Raw genomic sequence first — 14,467 nt, forward strand, 5'->3', positions numbered from 1 at the left:
GATCAATGATGACCTGATTGATCGTAGCGAACGATATAGGCAAAGGCTCTGTCAAGATAAGACTGGCACAGGGTAGCAGAAAGAGCTGTACTCTGAGCTTGCACACACAGACCAAGAGACCACACGTCGAATATCTTGGGGGTTCGTCCCGGGGGGTAGTAAGTATATATAAGTGAGAAGAGACATACTGCAGCATTCTAATTATGACAAAGGCCATGAACTGTTCGGCAACCTGACGGCCGCTCTCGGGTGGCCATGCGAGAGCCCTCTATGCGGTGGCGCGGAACAACGGCACATGCCACGCTGTATATCAAAAGAACTTTGGCCGAACGACCTGCCTATACTGACGAACTGTTCAGCCCTCGGAACCAAAAATGGGCATCCAGAAAAGGTCGTTGTCCGGGAAGAACCAATCCCAATGTACCAGCGCACATAGAAGCTGCTGAAGGTACCCACAACACATTCTCAGACTGGAGGAAATTCTTCGCTAGAAACAAACGCAGAGTCTTGGCAAAACAGATTAGAACGACGCCACTCGTGAGACATGTTATATTCCAGTCAAGCCTCCCAGAACTTCTGTTGAGCGTGGCTGGCCGGCTGACCAACCCAAGGGGGGGGGGGGGGCATTATCGACTGACTACATCCCGCTATCCTTCTTCGTCTGGATTAAAGAACTATTGCCCAGCGTTATCGGAAGTGGTATTGTTTGCGCAAGTTGAACCCAACTACCCTGCGGCCCATGGCGCTAACTCGGTTCAATAACTAAAACCAATCAGGTAGCTGCCCCAGCTTTCTCAGGGACTTTTGTCTGGGGGGCTTGATCCTAGACGCCCGCCACGCCGAGTCCTATATGGTGCCACGGGGTGGGAGAATCAGTCCGCCAAGACATTTGCGCAGCTGTCATCAATCGCCCAGCTTTTTTCTCCACGCGGGGGGGCTTCTACCCCGTAGTTATGTGCTTTGCCGGCCTCGGGCCAAGACTTTTCAGGGCGTGGTTATGGCCGACTTCCGTCTGGGCATTCCTTGGTGGTGGCGTTGAAGAGTTCGCGCCGCGCCCGCAAGAGAATAAGAGAAGACGAGAGCCTTTGGCCGGAGGGTGAGCATATGCAAAACGCTTGCACTTGGAGACGGAGTACTCCGTAGAAGCTTCGCCTACATACTAGCCGACATGAGTCTGATAAAAGCAGACCTATCACGCGCTGTCACTTTCAGCTCCAGGCGGCGAATCAGAGCTTTTTGGTAGAACGTTTACATCCTGGAGGTTCTGCTAAATTGCTTATTTGCTCGAGGCAGTATTAATTCGTTGCCACACTCAGCTTCTGCGGGCGCCCTGCATGATACTTTCACCTTTCTCGGACAATACCCGAGCCATACTCCGTATTCTAAAGCCAGCGGCAAGTCCCGGGAAAGGTTTCTCCGCGCTCGTTTGATCTCTTGCGGCGCGACACGTGGGAGGATGCGGTTTGGAAACAAAAGATCAATGGCCAGCCACGGCACCCATCGATGCTGCATTTTCCCCGCGTACGCTGCAGAGATCATGATTTGCGCTGGGCAATCACATCATGGGGACGCATGGCTATTTGTACCGGTGAATGCTACATGTCACGGGAAAATCAATACCAAGTACTTGCACTCTACTTATCAGACGGGGGATGAATGGCTGGGGGTGGGGGACGACAGCAGGCTCTGGTGAATGTAGGCATGACCCAACTTGACTCTAATAAGTAACTCAGCATAGACCTGGTCGGGGTGCACAATTCTTTCCGCCTTGGGAGTCTATCACCGGCGGTGTTGGAGCAGAGTCGCTTATCTGGGCCAGTAAGCTTCGGTCTAGATCAAGATACAGGTGTAGATACTGGTGCGAATCCATAGGCAGGAGCTTTGCCACCCTATCATCGTGAATGAGCCTCTTGACCCTGGTCTGCGCAAACCTTTTTACCCCGCAAATAGAATGTCTTTTTTATCTCGGTTCCTCAGCCTTGCTGCTGAGGAATAAGTCTCACCGTTGTGCACGTGGCATGTAGCGTGAAGTTCTTGGGAGGCTTGCCAGGAAAAATCTGATCTTACGTGCTCATACGACCATGAACTTTTTCTGATTATAGTTTCGCAGCCGCTCGCTTTTTAGAAGCGCGAACATTATCAAGCACACCTTCACTGTAAAGCATGCTCGCTCCTGAAGGCGGGAATTTGACCCGGAGATGGTGATTAAAGCGGTTTTGAAGGTAACAAAAAAAACAGTAAAACATCAAGAATATGTATAAATGGTTGACGTGTACGAGGATTGCCCATCAGCACCTTCCCTGTCGTTCTGTGAAGTCTGCCGAGAGGATTGATCGTATCAACCTCCAAACGCGATGGTGAAGCCCAGGAAATTTGATACTCGGGAATGAAGTTGCGTTTCCGCCTTATATCCATCGAGAGTGGACAGAGCTAGTCATTGTAGTCCGATCGGCTGAAGGTTCATGCTTCTGTGACGTTCCATGCAACTGCCTAGTCGGCTGTACGGCGCGTAAACCAGATGACAGGTCTATTAGTATAGCATACATGCTGCAAGAATTTGAAACCTTTAAAAACCAGAGAATAAGCAGTGATGGGAAAGACAATTGTGACTAAAATTGTTGACGCTCTGCAGTGCAGTTATACGTCGTTGCTGCAGAATTTCGACTCGTTCAATAGACGAGGCAATTGTAGAGGCGCTAAGCTAAACGATAAAATGAAGTCTACATTATTAGGGCTTTTTGACAATATATTGCTTCTGTTCAATAGCTGCACGAGTTCCACATGCCGGTATCCGTAGAATGTTGGCCCGTTACTGGCCCCTTGCCTAATTCTTCATGCATGGGATCGCCGTGCAGATGGAGGCAGGGCTTTCGAAAAATGCAGGCACTTCTCTCTATATCTGGACTGATGTAAATAATGCTCTCGGTCGGGAAACTCCTCTTCTTCGTCACAGCATTCGGAATATCAACTGAAAGGTTGAAACTGAACAAAGTCTATGATAGCCTGCTACATCCAGGGTAGACAGTGGGTGATTTTTGGTGGACCGTTCAGGCCGGTAGGCTGACCGATGGTCATGGCCATCTGCCAATCACCATGTCTGCTGAACTAAAGATGTATCATTGAAAACTACTTGAAGATATTTGTAAACCGAGACGACGGGGGGGATTTTGGCGTTAGCAACGACGTGCACCACAATAGGTGCGGTGCGCAATATAATTATCAATCCGTAACTTGGACTTGGCTAGAATGAACGATTTGCTAGTCATGAGTTAGCTTGGTGCGGGTTTGTTCGACTCAGTAAGTTATGAGTCCTTGGCTTTCTGTTATTCATATATAATAGCAAGGTGTGATGTTCCATCATTAATAAGTCCCGCGTGCTTGTGCCAATCCACCCAAAGACTACCCTTGTAATCGACAAGCTTCCCAAGTGTCTGCTCATTCCTGACTGCCATGTCCACTGCTTTTGGAATACGGGGTTTCGTTCTCTCAACATCGTAAACACCCATTGCCAGCCTAAGAGTGGGGGCGTAGCCTCGGAGCTGCTACTTTTAGTCGGTAGGCACCCATCTGGTCCGTATGTGGAAATTGCAATGGCAATGTGGGTTAATATGCCCAGAAAGTATCTGGCCAGGGGTATGCTTGCAGTCCCCCCCTGTGAAGGTGGCAAAAGCCCTGGGCGGAATGCAAACTTGAGCACAATTCCCTGCCTTCTGTCTCGAATGGATTGACAGGAGTCGTTAGTCCAAGATCCAGCGAGCAAAACATCACTAGCACAAAAGCTGGTGAAGACTGAGTATCCTTTCGATTGTCTCTTTGACAGGTGGACCCCTCATCAACCCGTAGTTTGTACCCAGTAGTTTGGAGAGCATGAGAATGACATCCAGGAAGATCCACCCATAGTACGGAGTACAGGCTACGGAGTACGGATACGGATTACTGTCGAGTCCGGCAGAGGTTTCCAGATCGGAGGTTGGCGGCCTTGACACGACCTGGCTCTTACTTGTCGACCACCAAAAATGTCCCACGGGTCTCATCTCTCTGGGCATATCTATCTATTTTCATCCGTAGTACCTACAATGACCATCTGTCCGTGCATGCTTAGATATAGACATTAATCGTAGAAAAAATTGACTAAGTAAGCCGTGGGCCAAAAAGGGGGCTCCGCCCCGAGGGTGCATTAGCTTGCGCGGACATTCAGCCCTGACTCGGACTGGAACCTGAGAGCCTCGTAATATATTTGTTTATTATTAGTTGTATGATGGGCTCGCCATTGGGGTAAATTACCAAACAGTACATGACTTTGCCATCTAATTATAGCCCGGATACCTGCCAGTCACGAGTAGTTGGTAATTTTGGTATTCGCGGTTGATAAACAGGCCGGCTTCTACAGTCCTCTCGTTGCCGCCGAAGCCGAAAGGAGGAAAAGTGTTGTTAGTACCAAGGCATGCGAGTCTCCCGGATCGTGTCTACTACTGCACTCGTAACCGCCTCTCTGGTACGCACCTTGTTACTTATGGAGCATAGCTGAAGGGTGCCAGATTGCCACTGTCCAGAACAAAGAACCTGGAGACCCGTTACCAGCGGGCATGAGTGGGCCATTGTGAAAGCCTGGTGGCCAATGCTCTTTGGTAGCGCAGCCTAAGTAGATGGAATATACCATCCGAATAATACACTATTGAGCGCCACCAAAGGTCTATTTTGAACTAGAAAGTCCCTGAGAAGTGAAAATCTGCATTGCGGGTCAGGGGCTTCCACGCGGAGAGCATTGTAATATAACTGGCACGTGCCCTCTTACCAGAAGCGTGAAGCGTACTTGCACCAGATGAGGTTGTGCTGACGGTTTTCTATCCCAGCACTGCGTACTGTGTGATATCTCTGTGTTAGAATCCTCTGTGTCGGAGTCAGAAACATGCCTTCACTAGTGTCTTGCGTTGTGGCAGCGCTCACTATTGCCGGCCGCGCCGCGAGTCGAAGCTATTCCCTGTCCAAGACTTACGATGCTTCCAACTTTTTCAACGAATTCGACTTTCAAACGGTGCGTGAGCCAGATACTATTTCGAGTTACCGCGATATGCGAAACTGACCTCGATCCCAAGACTGGAGTACATACAGGCCAGCCAGATGACAATTGGTCCTGGGTGACGTACCAGACTAAATCGGACGCCATTAACAAGGGACTTGCTGCGATCAAAGACGGTCAAATCTATCTCGGCGTAGATTATACGAATCAATTGCGAGGGCAGCCCGGTGATCCAGGACGACCGACACTACGCGTTCAATCTAAAACCTCGTTCAAGCACGGCCTCGTCATCACGAGGTTCAGCCACCTACCTAAACCTGTCTGCGGCGGTTGGCCAGGCTTGTAAGAATAGGATATCCGCTATAATGAGATGATTACCGGCTAATAAGACATAGCTGGACTGTCGGCACCGGGAATTGGCCCAAGGCCGGTGAGATTGACCTTTACGAGGGCTGGCATCTTGCACCAGCCAATAAAGTTGCGATTCACGTTGGTCCTAGTAGCGCGATCGGACAATGCGTCTTGGAACAGTCTGCGCAAACGGCACAAGTTCTTACCGGAAACTGCGATAATGACTTTGAAGACGGCGTTCATCAATGGAAAAATCAAGGCTGCCAGGCTGAGGAGGTTCAAAATGGAATTTGGGGATCTTCACAGGGTGGAATCCGTAAGTTTAACTGCAACGGCACAGCATCCTGCCTATTTCTAACGCAATTTGTCATAAACCAGAGGCTCTTGAGTGGACAAGCGATTACATCAAAATATACACTTGGCCGATCGGCGCTGCACCAAAGAACATTGTGGATGAGAAGCCTGATACTTCTTCTTGGGGCAAACCATCCGTGCAGCTCCAAAAGTCTTCTTGCGATACAGAGACTGCATTTTCGGATCAGAAGCTTCTATTTACACTGCCGTTCTGCGGCAATCCTCCTGGCAACGATCAGTTCTGGTCCTCGCTGGCTGCGGACGGTAAGAGCGGGCCGACCTGCCAGAGCATCACCGGTGCGCCGAGCTGCGTCGATTACGTGGCCAAAAACCCACAACAGTTCAAAGACTTCTACTTCCAAATCAAGGATATCCGAATCTTCCAGGAAACAACCCAGAACAAGCTTTCACTAGACGGCAACAGCCCTTCGTTTACTTTCGACTATGAAACTAGCCAGCCCGGAGGTGGAAGCTGGATCGGGATCTGGGCCGACAGCGACGCGCAAGCACCCCAGTCTGGTAGCATCGTATGGGCTTACGCAGACAAGAGCTCGGGTTCTATCCGTCTTGCACCCACCAGTTCCATGAGCTCTGGTTATTATAAAGCATATCTGTTGTCCGAGGACAGAACCATCCTTGCCACAGTATCCCGCTTCAACTACAATGGCAACTCGCAAAGTGGCGCCGCATTTAGCGTCAAAACTCATTACAACACCAACTGCGCCGGAGATGTAAACAACAACGTCGAGATCCAGCCGGGCTACGGCACCTGCGTGAACACGAACTGTGGCGTTGGCAGTCTCGAAATCGCAGCGGCAGGAAACTGCCCTAGCGGCCAAGTCCGGATCAGCTATTGGCAGAATGCTAATTGTCAGGGCGATTGGTATGGCTATGGCTATGGAAGCCGAGGTACTTGCCGTGGATTATGGTCGAACGGGTGGAATTTCCAGTCCATGTGGCTGTCGTGTGCCGATCCGAACACCGACTGCGTCAAGCAAGGAACCTGCACGTACGCCCCCGAGCCTGCGGTGGGTGTCTGCCGCGCCGCTTTTCAGCTGAAATCCCGGAGCGGCGCAGACTGCACCGGCAATGTTCACAACGATCTCATCGTCCAGCCGGGCGAAGGCAAGTGCATGGACACGGACTGCGCTGTCGGGGGCCTGGATATCGCCGCGACGGGCAACTGCCCTGACGGGCAGGTACGGATCAGCTATTGGGAGCAGGCTGGATGCAGGGGCAAGTGGTTTGGTTATGGCTATGGCAGCAGGAACACTTGCCGAACCCTATGGTCGGGTGGCAGGAGTTTCAAGTCCCTCTACGTCAGCTGTGCCAAGCAAAGTGACGACTGCGTCAGCCAAAAGACTTGCACATATGACCAGGTACCAAGCTATGCCATTTGCTGATATATCCACACCCAGACATTGCATTCATTGTGATAGCCCTCACGGTACTTTCATATTGCTTTGTGTCGTCAGCGCTGGCAGGCTTAGTCGACGCTGACGTTTTGCTGCAGAGAGGCTCGTCTTTACCAGAAACAACTGTTTATAATAATTGTACATTACATGAGAATAATATGGACATTTCTTTGTCAACGTTGCGCGTAGTGAGCCTGTATACATTGGTAGTCGAAGAGCAGGGCGGCCGTGTCTCTGGCCAGAACGGCCTGGGCTTACGCACTGGAATACCAGGATTGATGCGGCAAGATGGCAAAGTAATCTTCCACCGTTAGACTCGGGCGGAGATTATCCGCAAATTAAAAGGCACGGACTTGGAATGAGGCCGTGATTCATGAGGATCGGAGAGACTGTAGTTGTTGTAGACGGTAGTGCTGCAGAGAAGCGGCGCTTTGGAGGTAAAACACAATTTGGGAGTTGGAGCGACGGAAAAAAAGAAGAAAAAAAAAGAAGAACCAAAGGCTGCGGTGTTGATGTATGGAGACAAGCAGGATTTTTTGTTCTCGCCAACGCTGTGTCAACCCTGCAATTAGAGAGGTGTGTTGGTCGTCTCTGTAACAAGATGGAACCATGCAACCAAGGCGAGGGTCGGTTGCAAAGAGAAACAGTCGAGCCACTGGAGGGTACATGCTCTTGCACGCTAAGTCGAGTGAATCTTTGTTATGTATTTACCATGATCCCGCGCATAATACTCATATCCCGTTGCGGAGGTTAGTTGCGACGATTTGTTCCTCCACCTGTCGACAGCTACGTACGTAAGAGAAATCACCTTCAGACCAGCGTCATACGCCGCCTTTGCATAACAAGAGACGCATATTAGAGGGATCTTTCACCCAAAGAATAATAAATATTGTTCTACCTAGAAATGAAGTGTATTTGTCCAAAAGCTCTAGCATGCATATTTTTTTGATCTTCTCATTTCTGATGGTTTTAAGCGGGTTCTAAGCGGCTCCGCTTCACGCAGTAGGGGCGGCATCAAGAGTGGTTGTAATGGTCGTGGTCTATTGCATCGCGTGAGCAGGAGTGGATTCGGAAACCAGGAACAAGCAAAAAGAAAAAGAAAAAGTACAAAAAAAAATAGCAGGGAATTCGAGGCAGGAGGCCTTACAGGTGTGACGGTGACGACGTCGCCAGGGATGCCCCAGCACGAGCAGGCGCTAGCATAACGGACAGAACCCGAGCAAGCAGAGGCGTACGAAGGAACGACAACGGTGGAGGTGACGGTGCTATGAAAGCAAAGTGTTAGCCAGGTCAATAGGGCGAGGGTGATCATCATCATCATCGGGTTGCTTACACAACAGGGGCGGTGGAAGTCTTCTGCATGAATTGACTGCAGTCGCTTTGAGCCTGAGTGACGGCCAATTCACCACGACGGGTGCCAGTTACTGCTCTGGCGCAGTTGTCGGCGTTGCAGCCCCCAGTTCCAGTTGCGAGAGCGGAAGGCAGCAGGGCCAGTGCAACGAGTCCGAGAAGGCGAGACATGGTGATGAAGAGAGCTGAAGATGATTTGAGAGTTTCAATGGTGTGTAAAGAGAAAGATTGGTGGGATGCAGAGGTTCAGAAGATGGGTTGAATGCGTCGATATTTATATATAAATGTTGATACTCAAGAGGCCCATCATGTCCACATGAGTGTTTGCGCTCCCCGTTGACACGAGGCCGCCGGGGCCGCCCAGGCTTTCCCGTATTCCGCTAGCTGAATTCGCATCGGATGCGTGATAAAAGTCCAATCGGAGTATAAAAATATTTCGTGTTCAAGGATCCTGCCATTCTCCTCGATGCCCTCTCAGCTCAAGCCATGTACGGACAGAAATGTTGTTGCCCAACGGGGTGGGGCTCTCATGCATTGAGACTTTCAAAGTCTAGAACAGGCAAGATTTCATGGGCTGCGCTCTGGAAGCAGGGGATAACAACTGGCAGCAGTGACGGGGCTGGTTTTCAAGGCTTCTCAGCTGGGCTTGATAAAGGGCCCAGGAGAGGGCGGGCGACTACAGATTAGTTTAGGTGGAGCCAATAGTCTGTTTGCGCCTCATCAGCTCACGGCCTGCTCCGTACAATTGCCAACATCACGGGCGGAGTTGGCGGAGCAAACATTGTGCGCCAACGGCGCATTGTGACAGGTTCGTCTGGCGAGGGGTTCGAGCCAGCCAATGAAGAGCGCAGCGCACACACTGCCTTGTCTCTTGTTGGGCCTACGAATCTCCTAGTCAACTCCTAGGAAAAGCGCCGCTTCCAAGTATGGCAGCGACGGACCGAGCGGTGGTGGCGTCCCCTAATAACTAATAACTAACTGCTAACAAAGAGAGGCAGCCACCGCCATGACCCAGCCCGGAATCAAAATGTTGATGAACCACCTGGCGCTGGGGCTGTTGATGATACCGTGCTGAAAGTCGATGATTGCCCGAAATCACACACAACCTGCTTGTAAAGCCCGAACCCTGAGAGACAAATCATCTCACAGAGACCAACGCCTTCAAAGAGCCCCTCCCTCAGTGGCTTCGGCCATGAGCCCAAAATATTGGTGATGGCGGTCAGGCCCAGACTTCGGAGAGTTTTCGTACAACGTGGCCAGCCTCCTTCAGCCACAATATCCAATTGGATTCAAGATTCAATTTTTACTTCAGCCGCTTCCTGGTGCCAGGGCCAGCCGGAGCGATGTGTTACATTGATTCGAGTGCATGCATACGATGTGCGCAGTGATGGATCAAGCCGACGTCACCAGGCATCCAGTTTAAAGTTCGTGATATACTGAGTAGATGCGTACATGTTTCACTCATTTCCACAGACGTGTGGCAAAAAGTCGGGAAATTACCAGTATTATTACATTGAGTCTTTTTTACCTCACTGAAGGTAGTCCTCCTTGGTCTCATGGGCAATCAGGTCAAACATGGGCTTGGCGGAGAACCAGGCGGTCGCGTGTTGGCCGAGCGTCTCGTAGGTTTCCTGCGCCTCGGCATGGCCAACCTCCTTGAGCGTGGTGCCCGGGTGCGCGCAAGCGGCCATGGCGATGAGCTGGGAGTGGCAGAGACTCTCGAGGGCGACGAACCAGAAAACGGCCGCCTCAATGGACGCGCCGGCCGTCAGCAGCCCATGGTTGCGCAGGATGGCAGCCTTCTTGCCGCCGATGGCATCGGCAATGGCATTACCTTCGCTGCCGCCCAGCACAATCCCGTCAAATTGGTCGTAGAGCGCAATGTCATTGTAAAAGGTGCAGGCGTCCTGTGAGATGAATGCCAGAGGAAGGCCGAGGCCGGAAAAGGTCCGGCCGTAGAAGGAGTGCGCATGCGCCGCACATATGACGTCCGGGCGCGCGCGATGCACTGTTCACGAGTTGTTAATAGCTTCCCTGTCGGTCATTCGATTTTGCAGTGTTTCTGGAGGCGCTGCTCACCAGCCGCGTGAATGAGAAAAGCAGATTGATTGACGAGCTTGCAGCTTCCGTGATCAATGACCTTTCCCTCGTCGTCCAGACGTACGAGGTCAGACCGCTTGATCAGTGCGAAGGAGACGCCCAGAGGGTTCACCCAGAACGTGTCGGGCTCGACCGGATCCTGCTCGTATGTATGCGCGTCAGTTTCGGCGGCGAACGAATCCGCTTATAGCTGTGGTAGTGGTCTGCTTTACTCGGAGGGTAATGTGGCCGGCAACGCCCTCGTTGAGGCCGTACTTGGCAAAGATGCGGAAAGCGGCCGTGAGACGGCCCTTGAGGTACTCGCGCTCCTCGTGCTTGTCGTCAAAGGTCAAGGGCTGCGGGAAGCCGCCCTTTGCGGAAAAGTCGTAGCGAAACTTCTTCTCTTCGCCGTCTGCGACCTTTTCGGGGTTGACTGAGGGAGCCATGATGGATTGCGATGCTGCGTGAACGTGTGATGGTGTTTGTGAGGGGTTGCCGCCCGTCACATTGCAGGTGAAGGCACGTCAGCTAATAAGTGATCTAGTAATAAGCACTAATCTATTTGTCGACGACCTCGGGCGCGCACGGCCTCACGGGGGAAAGATTGACAACGAAAGCGGGGTCGATGCTTCGGTCCTGGGGGAGAAATAGACCTGACTCTGCTCTAGAGGCTAAGTGTGCTAGTTCAAAGGAAGGATAAGTACGGAGTAAAGCCGCAGGATACGAAGCAGGTCGCGATCGTCAATAAATGATCTTCATTCACCATGTCTCATTCCGGGGTGACAGGTGGAGATGGAGACCACTCCTGAGTCCTCACAGTCATGGCATTGAGACAATGATAGGCGGTGACCGTGCTGCGAGTCAGCCATATGTTAATAGGAAAGATGGCTGTTATGGAGCTTTACGCCACATTGGTCAAAAATATAGAAGCATTTTGGTCGAGCGCTGGCACTCCAAAGTCTCGAGCCTATGCATCTACATCACATATTACAAGGATAATTAGCGTGCGGCCCCAGAATTGTCATCACTGATTTTAAGAGAACTCGAATTGACTCGTGAAGAGCAGCGGATTATTTTGGGGCCATTATTCAGCGAATGCTAAACCTATCGAAATTATACATCACCCTCTGTGGGAATAAGACATTCCCTCGCTGACCATGTAATTGTGATGGTGACAGGACATTGCATTGTGCACTACGCCGCATAGCATGACTCGTATGTGTGAATGTTCCTGAGAAATAATTTGAACGCTTCGGTAAACGTGAATAAAAACTCCAGGCTAGGTTCGGACGACATGGTATCTGTGAGCCTCGATCCGAGGAATAAAACAAACATTATACTGATAGCATAATTGCCACGAGACTCGCGACAACGACAACTGTACTACCAACACCTTGCCCTGGTCGAGCTGCTGCGCCGAGCCTAGCCCAAGTCTCGCACCCGCCGTGGCCCTTGTTGTAGGAATCGGCCCTGTTGATGGCAAAACTGACAATAGGACCTGGTGTCGACCTGCACTGGCCATCCTTGCTCGTCTGGCAGCTCGTCTCGAACCATGGGTCGGCGCCTTTCTCGGGGTGTCCTTCTCCGAGCTGCCGACAGTCGGGGAACGCATACGTATAGAAGACCCATGGAGCATCCTTGCCCTCCTTGATCTCTGATACGTTGGCCTGTGAATACCACACGCGGCTGTAGTTGGCCTTGGCGTCGTACAGATTCTGGTTCTGAAGAGACCAGGCGACGCCATTGGGCTGCTCGATCTCGCCATGGCTATCATAAACATTGGAGGTTGAGTTCTGAAAGCCTGTGCTGTTGCCTTGCGAGAATATGTCGCTGACGTTGAAGCAGGTATACACAACTGGTACTGAGCTTGTCGTTAGGGAGACCGTGCCGCTGATGTCATTTGCGTTGCATGAGTCGCCAAGCTGGTCGGGAAATAGCGCAATAGTGAGATTCCCATGACTATGCCAATGAACACGTTAGCAGATGGTACTTTCTATAGGGGAAAAGCAACAATAATCGGCCGCATCCATGACAGATGAATCTTACCCAGCTTCCGGCGTCGTGCCAGCCGTTGAGAGGCTAACGGTCGCTAGGATGGGTGCAACAGTAATTAGCTTCATAGCGTATAGACTTGCTCGTAGTTATGGCAAGAATATATTCTTGTGCAGTTGGACTCGAGTCCCAAGGAAGAGGGACATTGGGCCATTTATTCTTTCCTTCATTGACTCAGGGAGGCCAACGCATCGACGAGGGACGTTCATTTAGTTGCCCTGTTGGATCCGAGTGAGCAAGCGCCACAGCGTCATTAGCCAACGCAGTCCACCCCACTGCAGGTACCTCAGCCTTGCGATCGTCCTACCTGAACCTAGAGCGTCATTATGCAGGAGAGATCAGCGGCTCGGAGCCTGAAGCACTACGATGTCAGCCTACGCTGACGCAGCTAACCATGATTCTGCGTTGTGGCACATGCCCCCTTTGCGGCACATGCCGATAAGCTTAATTGTATCTATGGAGAACATATGTACGCAAGGGATTAAATTGCTAAGTACTGTATATGCTATGATAGAACTGTACAGATACTTCATAATCAAGCTGTTTACCACCAGTCTTTTAACTACTAGGCCATTTACCTACACGAAATACGTCTTAGTGTCTAGAAGTTTTTCAAGGGTTATTCTAAACCGACGCTCATGTACTTACCACGGCAAGTAAAAATAGGTGCAGGGTGGCCCACGTTGATGCAGATACCAAGGCATGCATTGCCTTTTTCGTCGCCATCGGCATTTTCCTTCAAGTAGCAATCTTTTTTGCAGTCGGCCTCTGCGAGGCACAGGTCAACAACGACAATTTCTTGATGAGGGCAAAGGTAATGGTCATGCTTACGCTTATCGTAACCGCCGTCAGGGCCTTGGATACCGTCTTTGCACTTTTTAATATCATTCTGTCTTTCGGATATGCTGGGTGCAGCCACTGCCATGACCGCGGCTAGGCCAACAACTAGGGCGCTGGAGAAGACCTTCATTTCGGTAGTAGAAAGTAAAAAAGCTAAAAAAAGATGAGAATTGAGAATAAATAGAGCTTCAGGGAAAAATTGTTCAAGATTTTTCTTTGTGTCGAAAAAAAAAGACCCATGATGTGCTTGCTATTTGTATTTGCGCTTTATCCTTCTATACTACAAAGGCGTTGGCTTATTCTGCCTTGCGAGTTGTAACTTTCTGTAGAGAATTGAGAAAAAACAATATCAAGTGCGTCATGATCTGCGAATAAACGATAGAAGCGTAAGACGCCACATTGCCTGATCACATAGCCTAAGTCATTCCCCTGTTGAAGCTTGGGCAAACTGTAGGCAAGGCTCGCGTGTTCATGGGCTGTGCGTGGTGATCGTAGCCCCTCTCGCTATATGCGGCAACCGCCGGGTTGATTGATCAGCGCCCGCAAATCTGAAAAAGGACTGTTCCGAGTAGTGTGACACCTTGCCTGTAATTGCGATCACTTTATCTATATCGCTCTCGCTTAGAGTAGAAACCGTGCGGCTAACCTGCTACCCTGTCGATCGGGTATTTTGCTTCAGCGCGAGTCAGCCTTTTTCCGTCAGCGGCATGCCATCCTTCCATTGGAAGCTGAAATATCAAACCAAGAGAAACAAAACGTCATAATGATATCACTCAGGTTAATTTTATGCGGAAATTTCCTAAAAGAGTGCTGACGGTAAAGCCCCCTTTGGACATTAAGGCTGTGGTGATGCTTGGCAAGAATTCTCATCGAGTGAGCATCAATCAGCTGTGGATGATCCTTCTATTTCAAGAACAAAAGAGGAACAACAGGCTGACGGAGTCGAAACGTACGGGAGAGTTCACAACCACCTTGAAATTATAAAAGGAACGCAAATACTTCCAAA

General features: G+C 50.6%; 4 protein-coding genes across 4 annotated transcripts; 1 reads left to right on the forward strand and 3 right to left on the reverse strand.

Annotated features, from left to right (window-relative positions):
• Positions 1-4,909: 4,909 nt before the first annotated feature.
• Positions 4,910-7,128, forward strand: V2A60_010440 (uncharacterized protein; the record flags this gene model as incomplete). Its single annotated transcript, XM_083261696.1, has 4 exons — positions 4,910-5,035; positions 5,097-5,362; positions 5,416-5,687; positions 5,750-7,128. 4 exons carry the CDS (start codon positions 4,910-4,912, stop codon positions 7,126-7,128), a joined length of 2,043 nt encoding a protein of 680 aa, XP_083117822.1.
• Positions 7,129-8,135: 1,007 nt separating this feature from the next.
• Positions 8,136-8,661, reverse strand: V2A60_010441 (uncharacterized protein; the record flags this gene model as incomplete). Its single annotated transcript, XM_083261697.1, has 3 exons — positions 8,136-8,180; positions 8,288-8,405; positions 8,474-8,661. The coding sequence occupies 3 exons, from the start codon at positions 8,659-8,661 to the stop codon at positions 8,136-8,138; spliced, it is 351 nt and encodes a 116-aa protein (XP_083117823.1).
• Positions 8,662-10,019: 1,358 nt separating this feature from the next.
• On the reverse strand, positions 10,020-11,015 carry V2A60_010442 (class II aldolase/adducin domain protein; the record flags this gene model as incomplete). Its single annotated transcript, XM_083261698.1, has 3 exons — positions 10,020-10,498; positions 10,570-10,729; positions 10,803-11,015. 3 exons carry the CDS (start codon positions 11,013-11,015, stop codon positions 10,020-10,022), a joined length of 852 nt encoding a protein of 283 aa, XP_083117824.1.
• An 888-nt stretch (positions 11,016-11,903) lies between these two features.
• Positions 11,904-13,591, reverse strand: V2A60_010443 (uncharacterized protein; the record flags this gene model as incomplete). The annotated part of the gene is made up of 4 exons (XM_083261699.1): positions 11,904-12,528; positions 12,616-12,658; positions 13,270-13,389; positions 13,453-13,591. The coding sequence occupies 4 exons, from the start codon at positions 13,589-13,591 to the stop codon at positions 11,904-11,906; spliced, it is 927 nt and encodes a 308-aa protein (XP_083117825.1).
• Between the last annotated feature and the right edge of the window lie 876 nt (positions 13,592-14,467).

This window comes from Cordyceps javanica, chromosome 7 (assembly GCF_051103115.1).
Source record: "Cordyceps javanica chromosome 7, complete sequence".
Taxonomy (NCBI): Eukaryota; Fungi; Ascomycota; class Sordariomycetes; order Hypocreales; family Cordycipitaceae; genus Cordyceps; species Cordyceps javanica.